The sequence below is a fragment of the Malus domestica genome, chromosome 06 (genome assembly GCF_042453785.1).
Source record: "Malus domestica chromosome 06, GDT2T_hap1".
Taxonomy (NCBI): domain Eukaryota; kingdom Viridiplantae; phylum Streptophyta; class Magnoliopsida; order Rosales; family Rosaceae; genus Malus; species Malus domestica.
Genome location: NC_091666.1, coordinates 21,909,083 through 21,931,657, shown reverse-complemented (window position 1 = coordinate 21,931,657; position 22,575 = coordinate 21,909,083). Strand labels below are relative to the sequence as shown.

The 22,575-nt window shown below is 37.0% G+C and overlaps 2 protein-coding genes, 1 long non-coding RNA gene and 1 pseudogene across 5 annotated transcripts; 3 read left to right on the top strand and 1 right to left on the bottom strand.

The window, feature by feature from the left end:
• The first annotated feature begins 5,530 nt into the window (after positions 1-5,530).
• Positions 5,531-6,955, top strand: LOC103404832 (putative disease resistance protein RGA3; annotated as a pseudogene).
• A 1,943-nt stretch (positions 6,956-8,898) lies between these two features.
• On the top strand, positions 8,899-9,630 carry LOC139197051 (uncharacterized). The gene is made up of 2 exons (XR_011582037.1): positions 8,899-9,033; positions 9,460-9,630. It is a non-coding gene; the product is annotated as an uncharacterized lncRNA (long non-coding RNA).
• Positions 9,631-9,878: 248 nt separating this feature from the next.
• Positions 9,879-14,962, bottom strand: LOC103451859 (uncharacterized). Its single transcript, XM_008391669.4, has 10 exons — positions 14,221-14,962; positions 13,918-14,035; positions 13,644-13,743; positions 12,898-13,041; positions 12,594-12,652; positions 11,647-11,714; positions 11,508-11,559; positions 11,008-11,175; positions 10,255-10,851; positions 9,879-10,170 (listed from the first exon to the last, which is right to left on the bottom strand). The coding sequence occupies exons 1-10, from the start codon at positions 14,226-14,228 to the stop codon at positions 9,955-9,957; spliced, it is 1,530 nt and encodes a 509-aa protein (XP_008389891.1). The 5' UTR covers positions 14,229-14,962; the 3' UTR covers positions 9,879-9,954.
• A 278-nt stretch (positions 14,963-15,240) lies between these two features.
• LOC103453366 (GDT1-like protein 1, chloroplastic) lies at positions 15,241-21,852 on the top strand. 3 transcript variants are annotated; one of them, XM_008393833.4, is made up of 13 exons: positions 15,241-15,547; positions 15,991-16,075; positions 16,210-16,512; positions 16,796-16,849; positions 17,530-17,591; positions 17,971-18,039; positions 18,424-18,475; positions 18,614-18,688; positions 18,812-18,941; positions 19,850-19,920; positions 20,157-20,204; positions 20,969-21,042; positions 21,207-21,852. In XM_008393833.4, the coding sequence occupies exons 1-12, from the start codon at positions 15,369-15,371 to the stop codon at positions 21,038-21,040; spliced, it is 1,200 nt and encodes a 399-aa protein (XP_008392055.1). In that variant the 5' UTR covers positions 15,241-15,368; the 3' UTR covers positions 21,041-21,042; positions 21,207-21,852. The 3 variants fall into 3 exon arrangements, 2 of the variants coding, with proteins under 2 accessions (XP_008392055.1, XP_008392664.1); XM_008394442.4 differs by having other exon boundaries at positions 21,204-21,852; XR_011582036.1 differs by lacking the exon at positions 21,207-21,852 and having other exon boundaries at positions 19,311-19,920; positions 20,969-21,166.
• Positions 21,853-22,575: the final 723 nt, after the last annotated feature.

Here is a 22,575-nt window from a genome sequence, read left to right as displayed (position 1 = left end):
TTGGATAGTGCAAGCATGGAGACATGAGGATTGACGTTTTTGAAGATTAGAAGGCTAGAAATCAGCATGTGTGTGTGCAAGTGTGTTGACCTACAACTACAAACATCATAGCTGTCATGTGATGACAGAAAATATGTTGATTGCTAGCTCAAATGATGAAGATGAACACGGCACATGGAAGAAACATGGACAGCACACACACATGCAAAGAGGAACACGGCATGGGCAGAAAAGGTGTTGATTGGTAGCAGAAATGATGAAGAGCATGTGTGTGCAAGAGTAACAGCTGGTACATGTGGAAATAAAGAGAGAAAACAGCAAGGAACACACGGCATGGGCAACAGAAAATAAAGAATGAAGGAGTGGAAATGATGAGTACATGGACAGCACACACATGGGAAAGAAAGGCACGGCATGGACAGAAAGTGTATTGATTTGTGGCTGAAATGATGAAGAGCATATGTGTGTGTGAGTGTAACAGCTAGTACATGTGGAGATATAACATAAAGCACGGCACATGGAAGAAAAGAAGGCATACACACACATGCAAAATGCATGGACAGCTTGGAAGGCAGAGAGACACATGCAAAGTATGGAGACATCATTCATACACACATATGCAAGGGAGAAAATTCTGCCGCAAAGAAATTGGGGTTTTTTCTCCTTTAACATTCAGCCATCCCTTCTCCTTAAACATACACAAACCGCACCACAATAAAACATGACATCTCACAAATTCATTCCCTTCCATCCCCTTGCCGTGAGCTCCATCCACTACACCCATTACATCCACTCATTACCACAACACTCACACACTACACCCATTACATCCACCCATTACATCCACTCATTACCACAACACTCACCCACTGCACCCATTACATCCACTCATTACCACAACATACACCATTACCACCTTAATTAGATGGTGGTCCTCTCCCTAGCCTATAAATACATCCACCCTTCACCATAACAAAGAACAGAGAAATCCATCAAAAGACACTACATTCACATCTCACAACTCCATACACTTAGACTTTCATTCCTTGGTCGTGAGCACCATCCATTCATCCATTTATTTCCCATATATCTCAAAACACAACTCCATACACTCCCTTCCCTTGGCCGAGACATTCACCAATCCTAAATACATTCATAACCTTTCCATATATCCATACACATCCTTATAAACTTGTGCTGCAACAAGGTGGTGAAAACGAATGTCCTTGGCATTTCAAGCTTGAAACTTTGGAGCATTTTAGGTGTACTTCATTCTTGCTTTCAATGTCTAAATTTGTTTATCTTTGCTTTGTGAGTATGAGGAACTAAACCCCCTTAGCTAGGGGGAATTTGAAACCATGTTCATGCTTGCAATATGATTTGATTACTTTCAGTTGTGATTCATAAATTGTGATTTCAATTTACTTATCCATTTGAATTAAAACTGATTTGTGTATGTTGGTTGAGAGTGCACGCTTAATTTTCATGCATAAATCTAATGCTAGGATATAAGGGAGTTTTACCTAATCGTTATGAACTTATATTCGCAAGTAGTGAAGGTTTCTCGTCACAACCGTGCTAAGTAAATTCTTGTCATAAGTTTCATGCAATTCATAGTTACAAGTGTTTCATCAATGCTTATGATTTTCATAAAACTTAATGATTCTTGCTTGTATCTCTATTATGCAATTCATGTAGGGAACCTGTGGGGAATGTTTTGGGTTGTTGTATGCAATCATCCAATTCAATGAAATTAGGAAAATCTGAGGGTTAATTAGTGCAATTCACAGTTAATCTGGGGCATTGAGAATTCGTAGTTTATTGAAAAGCAACTAGAAATCGTTTTGTTTGCAAGTGTGTCATGTGTGGAGAAGAACCTCCTAGCTAGCCTTCCATCCATTCAATTTACTCAAATACATGCAGATTTCATTAGTTCTTTAATTTACTTGTTTTGTTTTCAAATTCTTCAAAACCAAAACCCCTTTACCTTGTTAAGTCATATTAGTTAGAAACTGATTTAGTTTGTGTTTTTAAGTGTTTCGAACCAAGTTAAAACCAAAATTCGTCCAAAAGTGTGGTTAGAGTCCAAATCTGCCCAATTTGTGTTTTTAGGCAGATTTGAGCGTTTTTAGCTTGTTTTGAGTCTTTTGAATTTATTTTGAGTTCTTTGAGTCTAGTTTAGTGTTTTTAACTTTGTTTATATGTTTTTAAGTCAGTTTAGAGGTTATTAGCAAGCCCTCCTAATCCTCGATCCAAAACGATCCCTACTTACATTCTTTACTTACATTCTCTACTTACATTCTTTACTAGTGCTTGTTGATTTGACTTCTTTATGAGTAGAAAACCTCTAAAATTTGGGGATTTTCATTGCTTAATTGAAGTGAAGGACTATTACATTCTTTTTTATTTTCTTTGATTTTCTTTGGAAATAGGGTTGGTGAGTTTGGGTGTTGGGACTCAGGGTGTTAGGGAGAGAATGAGAGAGGTCGAAGATGCGATGTTGATGGGGTTTAGGGATAGGAACTCATGGAATGGAGATGTTTGGTGTTTCTTTTTGTTTTTGGGGTGGGGTGGCTTCAGAAATACGAGGGACAAAGTTGAAATTTTTGAGGAATTTTGGATGTGGGGTGGATTCATAACATTATGAAGTGTGTATAAAACAACCCAAAATGTAACTTATCCTTTAAAGAAGAATTTTGACGTTGTGAAGTGAAAGTTATTAGATTTCTTTAAAGCTATGCAAACACAAAACATCTTCTAACAAAACACCAACCCCAAAACAATTACAAATTCATTAGTATAATCATAACATTGTCACGTTGTGTTACCACTCTACACAACAGTGTTCAAAAAATCGGCCTAGACACTGCCTAGCATTGGGTGTCGTTGTGCCGATGCGATATGGTCCAAATCATTAGGCGGAGGAGTGAAGAGTTTATAGAAAGTTCAAATAAAACCCAGAATTGAAAACACTATAGCCACTTCGACTCCCTCTCTCTCTCTGCACAAAGACTTCCTCTCTCTCGCCGTTGTGACTCCCTTTCTCTCTGCACTCCATCGAAGAAGGAGAATTACATAGCAAAACAGAAGAAGAGGAAACGAAACACAAAAAGAAGATGAGAATTTACAGAGTAATCGGATAAGAAGAAGAATAGGAAAAGGAAAAAAAAAACCCAAAGTTATAATGCTTTCCTCTTCCCAAGGAAGAAGAGGAAACCAAAAATATATTGTCCACTTTACAAGGAGTAAAAATGACACACCGTTTGGGAATCCTGCTTGATGTGAGAAAAGTGGGGGTGAAGGAGACCTCACACGTGTCATTTCTTATGAAATAGGGATAACCCTCATCAAAGCTTATGATTTTTTTTTCTTTTAACAAAACAAGCCTTTGATTTTAAAATTTTAAAGAACCACCCAACCCACTACGTGGGGTTTTTTTATTTTTATTTTTAGTAATTAAATACTAATCATTTAAAATGTCTTGACTTTGTTGTAAAGTCGATGATATGTGTGCAGTGGAATAAAATAAATAAGACAATATCTACGAGGTTCGGCAAGTGTGCGTACGTCCTTGAGGCAGTCGTGTACTTTCTTTTATTATCTAAAATAATAGAAGTACAAAATAACTCTCACTATTTTCTCTTTTTTCTCTAGCCTAATTCACTGGTAATTTCTTCCACATTTTTCTTCTTTCCACTTCTCTTCCTTTCCTCCATAACTCCTCTTTCTTTCCTCTATATGTTTTTCTCCCATCTCTTTCTTTTCTTTCTCACTTCTTTGTTATAAGGGTGGGTTTGAAAAATTGAAAACCGAAAAAAGGGACCGAAAACCTAACCAAGATCGAAAAAAAACCGAACAGAAACTGTCAAACCAAACCGAACCGAATTTCAGTTCGGTTTCGATTTTTTATGTCTGGAAACCAAATCGGACCGAACTGAACCGATGTATGTATATATATATAATTATTTTTTATAATATTTTAATTATAAAAAATCATAAAAATTATTAAAATTATCCGAAATCCTGGAGGCATGAGGGTTTGAACCCATGCGCTCTTCTTGGCAACAGGTTTTGTTTTGTTATGATTGTATGACTAAACTATTTATAAATATTGAAATCTATAGTCTTTTGTGGAACTAGAAATCAACAAAACCCTAGCCGAAACTCGTAGATATTATCTTATTTATTTTCATTCCCCTCTTCTCTCTCTCGTCCCCTGCTTCCAAACTCCTTCCACGTCCCTGCCTCCAATTTCTCCATTCTTCTCTCTCCGTTTCTCGATCTTCTCACTCCAGGGTAAGATATCCAATCTCTCTTATTTATTTTGTCGATTTATGTTTTTTTTTTTAGGGTAAATTTCAGAGAAGGAGACTGAAATTTTGGTGTACATTTATGGGTTATTGTTTTGGTTCGTATTGCAGATTTGTTCAATTTTTGTGTTGTGGGCTTGTTAGTTATTTGTGGGTTTGTGTTGGAAGTTCGTATTGAAGATATGTTTTCAAGTTTTGGTTCTTAAAGGATATTTCTTTATGATTATTGTTTGATGATTGTTGGGGGCAGATTTTCAAGGAGGGATTGGTTAGAACTCATGTTGAAGATTTGTTGTACTCTTGTTACCCCATTTGAAGGATTATTCAACATTAAGGACTTTAGGATTTACAAATGTTTCTATTCGTATTGCAGATATTGATGCAGCCATCATTGTGAGTTGCTCCAATTCGTATTCATTTGAGGCAGAAGCACCAATATCCAGATTAAAAAAAAAATCACAAAAAAAAACCGAACCAGACTGAAATCAAACCGAAAAAAATAAAACTAAAAAAAATGAACCAAACCAAACTGAAATTTCGGTTCGATTTCAATTTTGGAAAAAAAACCGAACCAATTTGAATCGAACCCAGCCCTACTTCCTTTCTTTGTATGCTCTTATTTTATAGACAAAAGATTACTATAGCAATATTATTCACTTTACAAATTTTCCTCAAATGAATAGTGAAATATTGTGTCTGAATAGTAACACATCCGTTTTTCTTAATCCATCTGATTTTTCTTTGGATGAATAGTAACAAAATATTCATGCGGGCCATCCATATATTATATTCAATAGACTTATTATTTTATACCTATGAATTAATTAATTTAAATTACTAAACATTCAAAATGTTATGATTTAAGTTAATTTATATAATATATAATAAATATACTTAAAACCGTCTAGCCTGCCTAGACTATCGCCTAACCGCTTAAGCGCTAGGCTCCAACCCACAACTCGATTAGCGCTTTTAGAACCATAGTACAAAGATAAGAATTCAAGTAGACTACTCTACGAAGAGGACCTGGCAAGGCATATGTAACCACATAATTGATCACATTTGCATGACGCAAGTTGCATAAAAGAAGAGACGACCGCCCCACTCGGTTGAGCCCTCTCTCCTGCATCACACTAGTGTTTTGGTCAATTGGATTTTACATTTTGTATTTTGTATGGCGTGTTTGTAGCATTTGTTTTCTGGGTTCCGAGTATGTTTCCTTGAAATTGCTATCGGTGACTTCAAGTACAGCTTGCTCACCAGCAAACACAAAGAAAAAGCAAAGAGCTTGCTTGTGTGTGTGTGTTTACCTCCTTCAAAACATCTCTCTTGTTTCCTCCTGAATAACTAATGGAGTCATTCTCCTATAACGTTGCAGAGAGAGTGTTGGAAAGGCTTGCTTCCCATGCTTACCAAGAATTGTTTTTGGCATTTGATGTCAAATATGAGTTGAACAAACTTCGGGAAACCCTATCAACCATCGCAAAAGTTCTTCTCGAGGAGGAAAAACAGCGGAAGGATCACCTTCTCACTGATTGGTTGGGAAAGCTGAAAGATGTTAGCTATGATATAGACGACGTCCTCGATGAATTCGAGTTTCAAAAGTTGCGGATGCAGGTGCTCGGCCTTGGGACTGGGAGTGACACCATCAAAGGAAAGGTACGCAACTTCTTTTCAGGTCGAAATTCATTCGTGTCAAGCTACAAAATGGGCCATAGAGTCAAGGATATTAGAGAAAGGTTAGGTGATTGCAGCTGCAAAAGCTCAATTCAATCTCGCCGAACGATCTGTAGATTGGCATGGCATGCACATGGAGAGGGAGACCCACTCTTTTGTGCACGCCCCAGATGTTATCGGGAGAGAGAGCGAAAAAGAAGAGATTGTCGTCCAACTCTTTAAGGACACTCACACTGGTCCAGGTGATGAGGAGAATGTTTCTGTTATTTCAATTAATGGATTAGGAGGATTGGGAAAGACTACGCTTGCTAAATTGGTGTATAATGATAACAGGGTAGTGACCAACTTTGAGTTAAGAATATGGGTTTGCGTATCAGACGATTTTGATAGTAAAAGATTGCTTAGCGAAATTGTTACTGCGGCAACCAGCCAAAAATGTGGTGATGAAAGTATTGAACAGATGCAAATGAAGTTGCGACGTGCTTTGACTGGTAAAAAACTTTTGCTGGTGTTGGATGATGTCTGGGACAAGGGGCCAATGGGAATAACAGTCAAAAAATGGATTGATTTAAAATCTTTGTTAAATGTTGCAGCTTGCGGGCGTAAAATTATTGTAACAACGCGCAATGAATCAGTAGCTTTGCTTATGGGGGATGCACACATGCATCTGTTGAAAGTTCTTCCCCTCTCAGATTGCATGACCATATTCGTAAAAGTGGCATTTGCAAGAAGAGAAGAGCAAAACCATCCGAACTTGATGAAAATAGGGGAAGATATTGTGAAAAGTGTGGAGGGGTTCCCCTTGCCTTGTATACCCTAGGGGGCCTACTCTACTCGAATAAGGAAGAACGTTATTGGTCATATGTAAGAGATAGTGACATATGGAATTTGGAACAAGGAAGCGACGGCATTTTACCTGCACTCAAGTTAAGCTACGATGCATTGCCAATTTACTTGAAACCTTGTTTTGCCTTTTGTTCACTATTCCCAAAGGACTACATATTTCGAAGTTCAGAATTGATCCCGTTGTGGATGGCTCAAGGCTTTGTTCAATCCTCCAAAGGATACCAAGAACTTGAAGATATCGGTCTGGACTACATTAGGAAATTATGTTCTAGATATTTCTTTCAGATTGAGGAAGATAATTTCCTTTTTGTACGGTTTAGAATGCACGATCTAGTTCATGATTTAGCAACCTCAACAGCACAGCTAGAATACTCATCTCTAAATTTTCGTCCTGGTGAATCTTCCACGATGATCCAGCATGTGTCAATATCTCAAAAGGAATTGTCCAAGGATAAAGAAGAAGACCCAGAATTCTTACTCCCTTTTGAGAAATTGCGAACCATTCTAATTCCAGACTGGAATAGTGAATATCTTCCTACAGAAGTTGGTGTCAACAATCAATCTTTTTTGAAGAGATGCATCTCAATGTTCAACTACCTACGGCTTCTAGATCTTAGTAACTTGACCCTCAAGGTACTGCCTGTTGGAAGTTTGAGTAGAAATTTCCTTGTCCCACATTGGCCATTCCCAAAAGAGTTTATCACTTTATAAGGCTTTATCCTTTAAAGAAAGTAATTGGAGTAATAGGCCTGGAGACTAAAATTAGGCTCACCCTTGGGGTTGGGCTTTGGGGTGTATTAATTATTTGGTAATTAATATATAATTAATTTTAATTAATATATAATTAAATTAATTAATTATTTTCGGAATTAATTAATTATTTTTAATTTCGAATTTAAATTAATTATTTATTTATTTTTTCCAACAGACTCATCTTTTCAGATGAAGTCTGAAGTGTGAAAACGTAGAAACAAAAACACCCATTTCAGCAGATGTCTCCCAACAGTTGCATCCCTTCCTTATACCTGTTGCGAACAGGTACAATCACATTATATATACATCCATCTGCATGGCATTTACAATATAGAAAAATCATAAATCTCCTCCTGCAATCTTAAACATCCTTACTGAGAGAACCACATTAATATTCGCCAGAAGTCTATTTTCCGGTGCTGGAATTTCTGACTTAGATCGTTGAATCCTGGTGGAACAGACGTCCGTAGAACTACAAGCACAGAGTAGGGACGAAATTTCTGTTTCAAGGACATTGCGGTACGCAAGCCTCGATCTTCAAGTTGTCTGTTTTATAATTCATATTCGAGTTTATATTCTGTTAGTTTCTATTGCATTTATTATTTATTAGCATATATAAATTATCACAGATTGTTGACTTAAATCCAACACTGCCTAGTTCCATTGGTAACTTGAGTCACTTGAGATACCTCGACCTGTCGTATAATCAGCGGATAAAGAAGCTTCCTGATTCCATTTGCAAGCTGCAGCATGTGCAGACCTTACTGCTTATAAACTGTGGAAAAATCAAGGAGTTACCCGAAAACATGGGAAACCTGATTAGCCTCAGGTACTTAGCTTTAACGATAAATCAGCACCATTTGCCCAAAGTAATTGGACGTCTCACCTCTCTTCGAACTTTATACATCACTGCGTGCAAATATCTTATATCCTTCGGGGAAGGAGTGCGAACCCTGACTAATCTTCGAACATTGGTTATGCTGAACTGTCAAAATATGAAGTCTCTGTCATGTTATATGACTGCATTGGAGAATTTGGCTATCTATAATTGTAGTGTTCTTGATCTGACAAGGTCGGGAGAAGGCATCCGAGGTCTTCAATCGTTTTGGATTGTAGGTTCAAAACTGGAGGAGTTGCCGCATTGGCTTCAAGAGAGTCTGCAAACACTCTGAAAACGTTGCATTTGGGATATTGTACTTATCTCGAGTTACTCCCGGAGTGGTTCGAAAACCTCACTTTTCTCCAACAAATAAAGATTAGAGACTGTTCCCTTCTGTCTGATTTTCCAAAGGGCATGCATCGCCTCACGGCATTGAGAGAGTTGGAGATTAACAACTGTCCTCTAACCAGAAGATGCAAACGGGAAGAAGGTGTGGATTTGCACAAAATCGCTCATGTTCCGAAGATTATACTTAATGGGCAAATTATCTAATCGGCTGCTAACTAGGTAACAATATTCTAGTTCTTGATCTCTTCAACTGAATGTGTTAACCTGTGGTTCTTCTGACACTAATTTTGCTATATGCCTTTTTATGTTAGTAATTCTAAATCCAAATGGTTCTCATACTAATTTTTCGATTAGATTTATTTGAAGGATATTGTTCTTTGGATCTACTAATTCTGTGCTTAGTGATTGTTCGGGGCACTTTTGGAGTGGTTAAAATCACTTTTTAGTGCGATTTGTAGTGCTTCTTCAGGAAGTACTTGCATTTACAAATTCATGCATGCTTATAACAAAAGTTCGTATGAGTAGAACCAACGGGCACTTACTCTCACATACATTGTAATTACTTAAACGTGTAGGATCTATAATGAAGTTTAAGTACAAATCTTTTAACCACCTAGTTCCCTAATGTTTTCCCAAAAATTGCAGATAGCATGGATTGCAGAAAAATGATGGAGCATTGTAGCCATTTTTTGGAGTTTGGAACAAGTGAGTGTGTGTATATAACAAAGTGTGATGTGAGGATGTTTTTCCAACTTGTATGTTTTTTTCTGAATTGTGGATGCTTTAATTTGGATTAAGAGAGTGTTTATAACTTAATTAGTCGCAAGGGAAACATCAACTTTGCTGGTGTTGATCCACTCATGAAAACAAGACCAGCGATGCTTCGATGGTCCGGCGATTTCTTGCATTCCGGCTTTGCATAGACGTAAATCTGTACGAGCGTGACAGATTTGTTTATGGCGCTCGTGTTTTTGAATTTGAGTTTCTGAAATTGCACAACTCGGAATACGAGTTGTAAGTTTTACTTGGAAAGAAAATGGTTCAAGAATCCCCGAGGCATGAGATTGTTGACAAGAACATTTATTCTTTTACGAGACTGACGGAAAAAATGAAAACGTCTCACAATATTTACATCCGTCTCTAAGAGAAAATTGGCAATCTTTGATCCCCTGATGCGTATGAAATAATACTCCTCTTAAGGGGTGGGAAGTACTGTGCTCCATTGAATGCAGCTGCCCGAATAACATTTAAAGGACCGAAATCAACGGAGTAAGCCTTCTGGAACCCGTCCAGGATTGCCATCATTGTGACATTTGCTGATTTCCGCTCTGCTTCGTATTTCTTCAACAACGATACCTGCATAAGTTTAGAGATTCGTCAAATGAGTCGCTTCAACCCATGAATTTTGATAAATAAAAGACTCAAAGAAAATTCACCTACCTCGGCAATATCTCTTCCCACTGCAATTCCCTCCGAAATGATTCTTGAAAGAGCAAACGCGTCTCCAAAACCCAAATTCACCCCTTGTCCAGCCAAAGGGTGAACGGTATGTGCTGCATCGCCGATTAGAACCACATGCTTTGACGCGTAGTTGTTGGCATGCATCAAAGACAATGGAAACACCATTCTTTCAGACACCAACTTCAACACTTTCGGTGGAACCTTGAAGCAATCGTTGGCAGATAAATTCGCGTTTGTAAACAAAGAAAATATGCCTCCACCTCCTGAGGTGCTTGACCCAGGATGTGGACCAAATCCATAATCCAGAGCATAATTGACATCTTTCACAAATTCATCCTCAGCCTTTAATTTACGGTCAGTTGCTTCTTTCGGTTTCATAGTCCAAACAATATTGCTGAAATTATCACCTATTGGCAAAAGTGCAATTGGCCCAGCAGGTAGAAAGCGTTGCCATGCACATCGGTTTTCCACACTATGTTCAACAGTACAAATGATTGCATTCTGTGAGTAACTCCATCCGGTTGTCTTAAATCCTGCCAACTCTCTAACACGTGACTTGGACCCATCAGCTCCAACCTGCAGCAAGACTATGTGACTTGATAGTTGATGCCAATCCATAATTTACTAATTACAGTATTTTCTGAAACTTTGCCATTATGACTTTAGACGTTTCTGTGATCTTATTATCATTTGAAGGGGAAATAGAATTCTTCAAATGCAACTGAAAATTACCACCAACTTTGCATATAGACTGTTGCCGTCAATTAGATCAAGCTTTGCTAAGTTCCCCTGCTCATTCAATCCAGATGATGTGCTTCCCACCCCCATGGATAAGTTCCTTGGCTGTAAAGTCATTGTGGACAATCTGGAAGGGTAGATAGTCTTCTGGAAATCTGTATTCTGTTAAAGTTAAACCTTATTAGCAAATAGAAAGTATTAAGACTTGCATGCAATAAATGAAAACAACACACATGCCATTTCTCAAAAACACGAGAAAGAATTAAGAGAAGAATGGACGGTGGTTTAGAAAAACTTTTTAACAGGAAAAAAAATGTCAGGAAATGATATCTTCAAGGAAAACGGATGGATAACAATACATATGAGAACTCAGCCACCAAAAATAAAGAGACAAAACAAGAACAATATGAACCAAGAAATTACACGAGTGATTACAGGTTTTGTTTGTAATAAAATAAAAGAAAAAAAATTAACCATTCAACTTTGCTAGATACCTGCATACATGACAATAGAGAACTGTGCAGTACTTTATTCTCCACTACACACCTGATCATAAGTCGAAATCAGCATCAGATCCTCCTAGTAATGCTAATAAATGAATTGCAAAAAGAAAAAAAATCATCTACTTCTTACCCCAGAGAATCTTTATGTACATCTCTTGCATCGTACCTTGTATATCCTAAGCCAGTATAGTCCCAAACCTACAAGAGATAATAGAAGAATAGATAAGTCTTTAACTAAATTCAACCTCCACCAATCATCCATCATATCGCGTCAGCTAGATGGAAATATTTAAAGAGCAATGTAATTCACTTTAAGACGAAACCACAGTGAGAGTAGGATGCAACAAAACAGAGTTGGAAGAAAATATAAATTCACTATAAAAGGCCATTAGGAGTCAAACTATTGATGTAAAAACAAAAAGAGAAGCTCAGAACAAAAAATTTATTTAAAAACATCAAATCAGTCAAGCTTGTACATAATAATGAGCCTTGTATAAAATTAATCAAATTACATACAGCACATCTTTCAAATTACCAAACCTTTCAATATTGAAGCACAACTCTCTCAAACTGGGCCATCTCCCTTTTAGTTGACAAGACCAAATTTGCTGTGAGAGAAATTATTAAGTACATAATGATTATTAACTGACGCACTAGCCATGAGTAATTACTGTGGTCCCATCCTAAACCCCTAACCATTGGTCAAGTTGTATTATTTCAACAAAATGCGCTCGTTCGCACAATGTCTCATCTATCAGTTTCGGCTGCCCATTATTCCATGTCAATGATCAGACAGTAGAGTTTGCAATGGGACTAAAACAAACAAGTCTGGTCTGAGACCATCTATCAATTTGTTTCTCATGATCAACTACAATAAAGATGTGTAAAAGGTATAAAAGGAAACTAACGAGGGAAAACTGAACAATTAGATATGCATACTAGTGATTTGAGATCATGATTTTTCAGTAGTGAAAGGTTTATTAATTTGAATCAAATCTGAAATACAGTAAGCTAACAAGGGAACACAAACAGAATGGTAACTACTAAAGTGCTATGAAATTGGGAAAAGTCAGTCACCTGCATTTGATCAAAATATGCATGTCTATTCTGTTCCACATATTTCCAAGCGCCAATATCTGTAAAGTACAACTGTTATTGAAATTCCATAACAAGTTTAATATTTGTTTCTGACTACCCAAGAAAGAAGCGCAATCCGGCCTCGTTAGAATAAAAATAAATAAGTATGTCAATCATTCCTACAAATGGGGAATACAAGGTACATCTCACCTTATTTGAGCTCACTTAACATGATTGCTAGTGGGGAACATGAGAAATTGATGCTGGCACATACAAATAACAACAAATATGTCGAGTTCAATACCTTTGAAGAGAGATATGGTCACAGGTGTTACTGTACTGACCCTTGGATCAGGGGGGTCTTCTTTCTTGATGCTAAGCCCATTTGATACTGCGGGATTGCTATCAATGATGGCAACTTTCAAGTGCTTTGTCAACGGCATTTTTGCTAAAGCAGCACAAGAATAAGACAATAGATTGAAATTTTTAGTGTATCAGTGAAGAAATGTGCTACATCACAAAATAATTCAACAAAAATCTTCTCCTACTAAAGATGAATTTATTATTAGACTATTTAGCTTGAGCAACAAAAAGCACAACATCACAAACTAATTCACAAACTAATTCACAAGCTTTCTTCTAATCTCTTTTGACCTGAACTAAACCTAAGTAATATTAACCGAGTGAAGTCACGTATTTACGCACACACTATGGTGCTCCACCAAACCCTTTCAAAAAGTCTCTCATGTAAAAGTTGTCAGTCTATCTGCTGTAAATATGAGAATCCACATTAGATGAATCATACATGTTAAGTAAGTCAATACGAAAGAAAAACTCAATAACTGTTCAACTGGCCTTCAACTTGTAACAAAGCGGGAATAATGCCGGGTGAAGGAGCTAATAAGAACTGGCGACATGATATCAACCGTAATTGCAATTTGATTTAGTTAAAAAACTTATTCCCTGAATCTCTAACACAAGAAAGTACATAATCATCTACAACAATGAAGTTATTAAAAAAGTCTAAAACAAGCAAAAAACACTACCTACCCAAGGAACAAGCAAGAGCCATGCCAACCATCCCTCCTCCAACAATAGCAATGTCATACGGATTGCTTTTATTCGAAAAAATCGGCTGCGCCACACGGCCCTGTGAATTTTAAAAGGAATCATCAAACCCGGCAATGGGGAAACATTACTATTCTTGCAAGTTAATCCACATTACTGGGTAAATACATGTAATGGTCCGATATATGGCCAGAAAAAGAAAACCCATGTAGCAAAATATGAATAACATGTAATGGGTGAAGTTCAAGAGATTTACATTGCCGGGTTGGGCACCATTGGAGCTGGAAACTTTTGCTGCTGCGTCCGTACACAAAGCCCTTTGAGAAAGCTTCAATCTTTTGATACTTTCAGCAAGATTTCTTCTGATAATCAAGCTGTGTTATGAGAAATAATCACAATTAGACTAAATCCCAACATATTTGAACCTTAATTTGCAGAGCCTAATCGCATATCAGCAAAAACGAATGGAAAAAGGCGTGAAATTGTGGGAATTCGGGACCGGACGGAGGCTAGGGCACATAATGATTGGAACGCTGTCGTTTTGATGATCAAAGCGTACCTGTTCATTGTCGAATTGCAGGAGCTTCCACTGGTTCAGACTTGAGAGAGAGGGAGAGAGATTCGCTGAGTTGGAGCAGCGGTGCTTGCTTTTGTTTCTCTATTGGGAAATTGGCTTGAATAGCACTGTTGCTAAATCAATAATTTAAACTATCCATTTTCCTGTCGGTTACTACTAATACGGCATAGTGATTTTTCATTCGTTCAATATTTACTAAAAACGAATTTGAAATGCATTATTAATATTATTATTTAGAAAAAACAAAATAAAAAAAAAATATTCTGCTGAACGCAAATCTGTACTAATCTTTTTTTAACGAAAATTTAATTTCTCCAACATTACTCACGTAAAAAAATCTTTATAGCATCCATGTATCATTGTTTTGCATCAATAATCACCTAAAATTTCAAAAATCTGCCATGACAAAATATCAAGGCCATATCAACAATTGATAGGATTGCTATCCATGATGCCAGGAAAGCTGAAGTTGTACTAGCTGCCAAGGCTCGCTCGGCTACTACAACGTCAATGCAGACTTTGCTAAGGCGAATGAGCAGTTGAAGAGCGAGAAGGCAGGTCATGAAAGTGCTCTCGCCTAAGCTCAAGTCGACTTCTATAAGGTGGGCTATGTTGATCATCTTCAAGGAAGGTCGCCTGACTATATGTTTTCTGAGGGAAGCTTGAAGACTTTCTCCATCTTCTCAGAGGATCTGTTCGAGTTCGATTCCTATATAACAAGTTTATGAGAAAGGGAGGATGAAGAAGAGTGATGGGAGAAAGGGGAAGAAATAAAGAAAGTAAACTGAAATTAAATATTGCAACTCAAAATATTTCATGCATATCACTAACATAAAACGTAAAAACAAAATAATTATCAAACGATCTTTAAATGTGCAAGAAAAATATGTAAAAAAAAAAGTATGCAGGTTTCACAACATAATTTCGAGACAATAGCGGGGGTAAAATGCAATTTCAATAAAGCAGATAAAACGGTAAAGGATGCCTTGGCGCTTCGTCGTCCACCCTCTCCTCCCATTGCTTATCTTTCCCACTTGAGTCTCAAACTGTCAACACTTGCAACCCCAAACACCAAAAAGCTTTCACTTTTAGGGAGAGAAAGAGAGGAGAGAGAGAGAGAGAGTTCCAGAATGCGGAGCATAACTCTCTCGGACAGCGTTTTGGGGGTGCACTCGCCGCCTTCGCCATTTCCAAAACCTCCAAAGCCGCCATTGTTATGTTCATCCTGTTACTTGCTTTCTTTCAAATTGCGCTCGAAGAAGCTCATTTCCAAGCTTTCTCTCCCAAACCTAACTCTCGTTTCATCCAGGTGACTCCAATACATCAACTCCCATCTCATTTTTTCGAAAAGTTTTTCGAATTATGAATAGAAATTATGGATTGGTTTCTCTTTTTGTTGGAAATTTTTGCCTTGTTCTTGAATTTTGGCGTAGAGAAATCCGATAATTTGTCCTTTTCTTACTCAAACGGGCTGGAAAAAAAAAATGGAAATGCGAAACTTATGAAATTCATATGGAAAATGTTGTTGGAAGATTTTTTTTGGCTTAATTGCTGATATGGTAGACGACTAGCCGTGCCACTGTGTTGTTTGCGGTACAAGTTATATGTTTGGTTCTAAGTTCTAATTAATAAATGCCACTGGCATTGCATATACTTTCATCAATAAGAATGCAAACAAAAGTTGCTTTTTTTAAAATGTGGGTGAAAAATGGAACTGAATTGTAAAATGAAAGCAGGATTCTTGTGTTTCAGGTGTTCAAGAAAGTGGAATGCGGCAGACACCTCCGAGGAATGGATTGGACGTCTTTTACGAACTTCTGAACATCCAGATGGCCTTGTAATGAATCTTCATGCATCATTTAAAACCTTGAAAGAAACAAAAGTGTATCTTTTTGTTCTCTGAGCATAATTTTCTAGTAGATGTTGCAGAAGATATGCAAATATTAAATGAAACTACTGATTTTGATGCAGGAGTTACAGTACCTTAATCGCAAGAAATGTCGGGTGACCACAGAACCATTTCATGTTGTGGATGATTACGAGGCTTTAGATATAGTCCTTGCAAAGGAAAACTCAAAAGCGGATAGTCACATGGACAGAGAGATGCACATTTCTTATAATCCATTCTCTCATTTTTGGAAGGCTATCATGCTGTGTGGATTTCTTGCACTTCAAGGCTCTGAACCTGCATTTGCTGTTTCTGATCTTGCAAGTGGGTTGCCCTCAATTCCTTTTTTGGGGAACCTTGGCGATCTTAGCACAGGTTTTGCTTCAGTTAGGAAAATCTCCCTCTAACTTCTGTAACCTGGCATTTTTGTTTTTGTAAGTGAAGCCTGAATTGTAGTCAGCACATCGTGTTAAATTAGAGAGAACAATCTTCTGTTAGGCTTTGATGACTTCATTATATTTCAGTGCCCTTGAGCTTTCTATTTAGGATAATTTCTAGTGTACACGTTTTCCTTCTTTCTTTCTTTTTTACCAAAATTAGGATAACCATTTATTAACATGCATCTCTGATGACAAGTAAATATAAATGTGCGTTTTCCTTCTGTTGCAGGCATTTTTGCTCATCTTTTTCTCGGAACTAGGGGACAAGACCTTCTTTATTGCGGTAAGAGCTAAACGTTTCATACTCCGGTAGTACTTCAATGTCAAGATCTTAGTGGACAGGGTAAACTTGTGCATATGGCGATTGATCTATTTTTGTAGACTCCATATGAACATTTTTCTACGCATCAGAGAGATTTTCATCTTCCTTATGTATTTCCCAATTGTCTTATCAAATATTGTCCAAGTCTAGCGAAAAAGGTAAAGTTAGAAGAGAGAGATGCTAATGACTTTGGGTATGTTTGGGTGAGGGATTTCCAAGTCCCAAGGAATTTAGGCCAAGTAAAAAACGTTAAATAGGAGGAATTATAAATTCACCATATGAGCATTACAATGACATGAAAGAGGTATTTGTGAATGACTCCTTCCATGTAGGTCATTTGCAAAACCCTCTCGCATGTCTTTGTAATTCGCAAGTGGTACATTTCTAATCCCGCCTTATAACATTTTGTAATCCATTCCTTACTAATTTGGCCTCAATCTCTTAGAACTTAGAAGTACCTCACACAAGCATTGCCTTGGGGATGAACCTAATTCCACAGGAACTCTCATAGTTGATTTGTTCTTTCTCTAATGTTATCCATTTTTCTTTATAATTAACATGTGCATATAAGTTTTTTTAGTGTTACGTAAAGATAGAATGCTTTGATCATGCATAATTTTGAATTTTTCTGTTTTCTGCAGGCGCTTTTAGCAGCTAGGAATTCAGCTCCAGTTGTTTTTATTGGGACTTTTGGCGCACTTGCGTATGTTATTCTGTTTGTGAATGGTGTGATACAAATGTTCTTTTGCACGATCAACTTCTGTTTACTAGATTATTGGAAAAGCGTTGTGTGAACATTTCCAATAATGTGTGAGCATAGGTCAAGCTGTAACTTTTAGATTAAGTATGAAATCCACATGGCAAACTGATGCTTTTTAAAGCTAATAGCAATACATAGCATTTCAAATCGTATTAACCAAGTAATTGTGTTTTGAGCCAAAAATATTTTCTTTCAGTATGGTAGTTACGAATAACACACACACACACACACACACACACATTCCTTATACAAGTGATCTATATTATCGAGAACTACTGTTTTGTGGTTGCAGTACATCCTTAATTGTAGAATTGTTTTACAGGGCAATGACCATCATATCTGTTGTTCTTGGACGAACTTTTCACTATGTCGATGAAATCCTACCATTCAGGTATTTGAGATTTTCATTTCAGTAGGTCTTGACCGTTGTATCTGTTAATTGTTCTTTATAAAATTATGCTATTGAGTGGTGTAGTACCAAACATAGCTTAAATGGTTTCACGTGGTATATTATCTGGGTCACAGCAGTAATAAATCTTTTCTGGTAATAAAGAGAAGCTAAGAAGATGAGATACTTGGTTAAATTAACTTGTGGTAGGTAATTGCCAAATGCTACACGTAACTTGATGCTTTTGTTCCGATTTCTTGGTATTCATATAATTCTTAGGTCATCTGACTACTAGTATATATCACTTGGATATGTCTATACAATTTGTATCTCTTAATTATATTGTCATTTGTTGTGTGTCACTCTGATTTGGTCTTTTGAGTGCAGATTTGGCGAGACTGATCTACCCATTGATGATATTGCTGCAGTTTTGCTCTTGGTAATTTAATGCTTTGATTCTTAGCGAGAACAATAGAACTACGAAGCTTGCTTATAAGCATCCCTTTTTCCTTTTTGTGCTGGCATAACCACTAAATCTTGAAACTGCTCCATAACTATTAAACATACGTAATTTCAGGTTTACTTTGGAGTTTCAACTTTGCGTGATGCCACCTCAAGTGATGGTATGAAAGCAGAAGATGAACAGAGGGAGGTAAATAATGGACTTATCAAGACTGTTTTTCTTTTCTTTTTTATTCCATCTTTTTTTCCTTTTGAAGCTACATTTTTCTTTGTAATAGTTAATCTTGTTGTCATGTATGCATTCTTGAATTAGGCAGAGCTAGCTGTTTCAGAGTTTTCAGGAAATGGTTCCGGAATACTAGCTGCTGCTAGCACTGCCGCTAGCACCTTCCTTCTAGTTTTTGTTGCTGAATGGGGAGACAAATCATTTTTCTCCACAATCGGTGAGTTGGATCGTATATGCTTCAAAGTTTTGAGATATTTCTTCCCCTAACAAAAGATCACTCTTTGATTTCCTTTTCTTTTAGCCTAGGAAGAGTAACAAGATGTTAAAATTAAATAGCTTATTCGGATGGAGTTGGCATTTTGAGAATGGCTAATGTGTATAGTTCAACTTTCAATTAATTTGAAGGAAATTTTTTCTATTCACAATTAATGAAAGAACAAAAACTAACTCTTTGAAAAATGTAAATGTCGAGTAACAGCCAAGAAAATGTTGAATTTTCATACCCAAAAATGAACATACAGAAAATAAGAAAAGCGGTAAGTGAAATTCATTTTAAGCTCATCACACATTACTTTTTATATTTCAGATTGTGGAGTCAGTTATACCGCTAATGGATGACCACACTTCCTTTCTTTCTGCCTGAAGAGAGTACAAGTTAATCTTATATGGCCAACGATGATGCTAGCATTTTGTGCTGAGATTGGCTAATATGTCGATTTGTTACCCAATTTCCGATGAATTTGAAAGACGATATTGTCATTTACCAAAACACAAAATGAATTAATTCCTTGCAACATGCAACGTGTAATAGTCAAGTAGAAGATAAGATAATGAATGTGTCAAACTTCATGTCCTTATAGGAATATGGAAGTGAATTCATCTGACGTGTGATGTGCTCTTGCTTATTTAGTTCCAATTTTGTTTCTGGTATGTTTAAGTTTAACGGCTTATCACACTGCTATAAAATGCTATTTTAAGATGGTGAGAAAGTCTGGATCATAGATTATATAATACATTTGCATCTAAGTTTGTATGGAGCCAGGGCACATAGGTCCCACTATTTTGTACATACAGTCCCCCTTTGATAATTTACCTTAATAGGACAATGTTTTGCTTCATATGCAGCACTTGCTGCAGCCTCTTCACCCCTTGGAGTCATCGGGGGAGCGCTAGCTGGTCACGGTGTTGCAACTTTGGTAATGTTTCTTTTACTGCTAATTTTTATTATGGACAAGAAGATATTGGCCGTTTTGGAGGTGCTCTTTGATGTCGCGGTTAATCAACTATGTGCAATTTACAGCAAATCAATTGACATCAATCTTGTCCCTTGTCATTTAGATTAACTTTTCACTTTCTCCTTTGACTCATCTTTGTTACTTATTTGTGGACCTAAGCTATTGTTCCATTTTCTCTTTTCTTTTTTTGGGTGCAGCTTGCTGTTTTGGGGGGTTCTTTACTGGGCACATTCTTATCAGAGAAGGTAACACCGAACTTTTCACCTTTTTACTCATTAGCCAATGTGAATCCTCTGAAATTGATTTCGTTAAGCAGAACCATCATGCAATTATGTTTCCAACCTTTCTTGTTCAATGGAAATGACGTGATTATGTCGTTTGGTGTCGACAACTTATCAAATATTTCAAACTATCGTAAGACATGAAACTTCACATAAAGGTAGCGAATATGATTAAACATGTCCTGAATTGGTCCGAAATTATCCCCAACCTATCTAGATTGCAAAGTACTTTCAAAACTTCTTGTCTCGGTTTTTTTTACTTCCGCTATTCTCCTTTTTAGTAGAAAATAAATAGTGCATTGAATCGGTTGAACAATGTGGAATACAGCCAGTGGAATTCCTTTTAGTCACAATCTGTAGGCATAGAATATAAGCATCAAAATTCTGTGGCAACCGAAAATGAGTAAACAGCATCCTTCTCTGCATGCTTTTTAAAAAAGGTTGTTTGGTTGGACTAGCTCATTCATTCACCATATCAGTTTTATGCCTTGACACTTTCCCAGGTTGAATCGCTAGCAGTCGGCCTACATGGGTTAAAAAGGAATTTTCTTATCCTTCCCAATCGAACCCCACTGCTAACGATACATTTTCCATTGTGTCCAAATGGAAAAATCATCGTATTGCTCTTCAATATGACTTGTACTCTAAGTAATTTCTTTCATGGATGAATTATGTTTAAGCACACAGCAGACGAATGGATGACAGTCGTTTTCTACTTCCTTCTGCAGGCCATTGCGTACGTCGGAGGCGTTCTTTTTCTGGTGTTTGCAGCTGTAACACTGGTTGAGATTGTAAGTTAAAGGTAATAAGATTCCCATATTCTTTTGACTTGATCAAAACTCATAAGCACGTTGTTGATTGTAATTATTGTCATCCTGTCCCTATTAATCAGTTTATTAGTACAAACTTTGATTCTTTGACTGAAACATCTTTTGCTTTGGGGGTTTTGAACCATACTGAAAGAAGGCGGTTTTGAACACAAGACGTCAGGTGCAGCAATAAACCTGTTAACCACTTGAACACGAAACTTCAGGTGGAGATAGATTCATTCACCTTTTTTAGCTTCTCACACACATCTTTTTTTATTTCTAGCTGTTGAATTGAATAATCGAACAGAAACGAATACGTGATTAAACAGGAGTGTGTGAGAGACTAAAAAAAACATCTGTGTAAAGTGCGTTATAGAAAAGGTAGCAAAAATGGAAAGAACGTGGCACGCCCTAACCCATCAATAGAAGCATTAGAGGGAGAATCAAAAGTGATGGAAAAAGGATGATTGTGGAGGCAGACAAAACCCCACTCTCTCATCTTCTCCCTCTTTTACTTTTTACGTGAGCCTTCCTTTCCACTTTCCACTTTGGCTCCGTACGCTGCTGGTCTCTCAGTCTCATCTTTCGCTCGCTCAAAATTTAAAATTCAAGTGCTCCTCCACTTTCTTCCATTTCTTTCCTTATTTATGTAATATAGTTGTCACCCTTTTTCATATTGCTTTGATTTCCATCTTTCTTAAATGCTTAATTCGATCCCACACACACTATTTTATTGAGTGATGTTATTAATCTCATGTTACAACTGTTCTTTTCATTAATATAAGTGGGACACATTAATATTATTGTTGACAAATAAGAGTATAACACTACCTGACGGTACACACAAAAATTTCTCTTATTTTCTAAGGAGTAGAGGCGGTTTTTTTTTTAGAGAAATAAAATTAAAAGATGTAATTTTGGACATAAGCACAATGCTAACACATATAGTGACTTGTTAGTCAATTTTTTCAAGTTTTGGTTCGTACATATAGTTCTAGTTAAACTTCTGGTAGCTCTACAAATTGTACTATTATTTTTTATCTTTGAAGTGAAACGATAGAGGTTTTATTGAAAGCATTATAAGGATATATAATCTTCGAAGAAGGCGTCCTAGATTAAATGTGGAGGCTCCTCAAACCAACAAGAAGCAAAATCAGAAACTACCATTCTCTACTAAACCGTACTAATATTACATCAAAATGAATCAAACTCGTAACCTGACCTAATCGTAACTCAGTTCCCCAAGCTTCCTAATGAGGCGGCTGTATTCTTCACCTTTACCATAAATGATGGAATTTTTTCTAGCGACAAGATTTCGTGGGACCATTCTTGTGATGCATATGCTTGGTAGGGTCGATGAGCTTTTGTCCCACAAAATTAGACGCAGACAAACATGCAAACTGCAAAGCAAATGCAGTGGCCTTCCACGTGATTAGTGGCACGTGCATGAAACGGCACACGAGCACAGCCACCAGCGGAGGGGCCGCCGAATATGATAGAGCATATTCTCGGTTGGAAATGTTACG

What these genes read in the sequence shown, in the direction of transcription:
- LOC103451859 (XM_008391669.4), bottom strand. An exon ending in GGCTCTTGCTTGTTCCTTGG is followed by an intron (nt 13,042 to 13,643) that starts GTAGGTAGTGTT and finishes GTGCTGCTTTAG; the next exon opens with CAAAAATGCCGTTGACAAAG. An exon ending in CATATTTTGATCAAATGCAG is followed by an intron (nt 11,715 to 12,593) that starts GTGACTGACTTT and finishes TATCTCTTGTAG; the next exon opens with GTTTGGGACTATACTGGCTT.
- LOC103453366 (XM_008393833.4), top strand. Translation starts at nt 15,369, where the DNA reads ATGCGGAGCATAACTCTCTCGGACAGCGTTTTGGGGGTGCACTCGCCG. An exon ending in CTAACTCTCGTTTCATCCAG is followed by an intron (nt 15,548 to 15,990) that starts GTGACTCCAATA and finishes CTTGTGTTTCAG; the next exon opens with GTGTTCAAGAAAGTGGAATG. An exon ending in TTAGCACAGGTTTTGCTTCA is followed by an intron (nt 16,513 to 16,795) that starts GTTAGGAAAATC and finishes CTTCTGTTGCAG; the next exon opens with GCATTTTTGCTCATCTTTTT.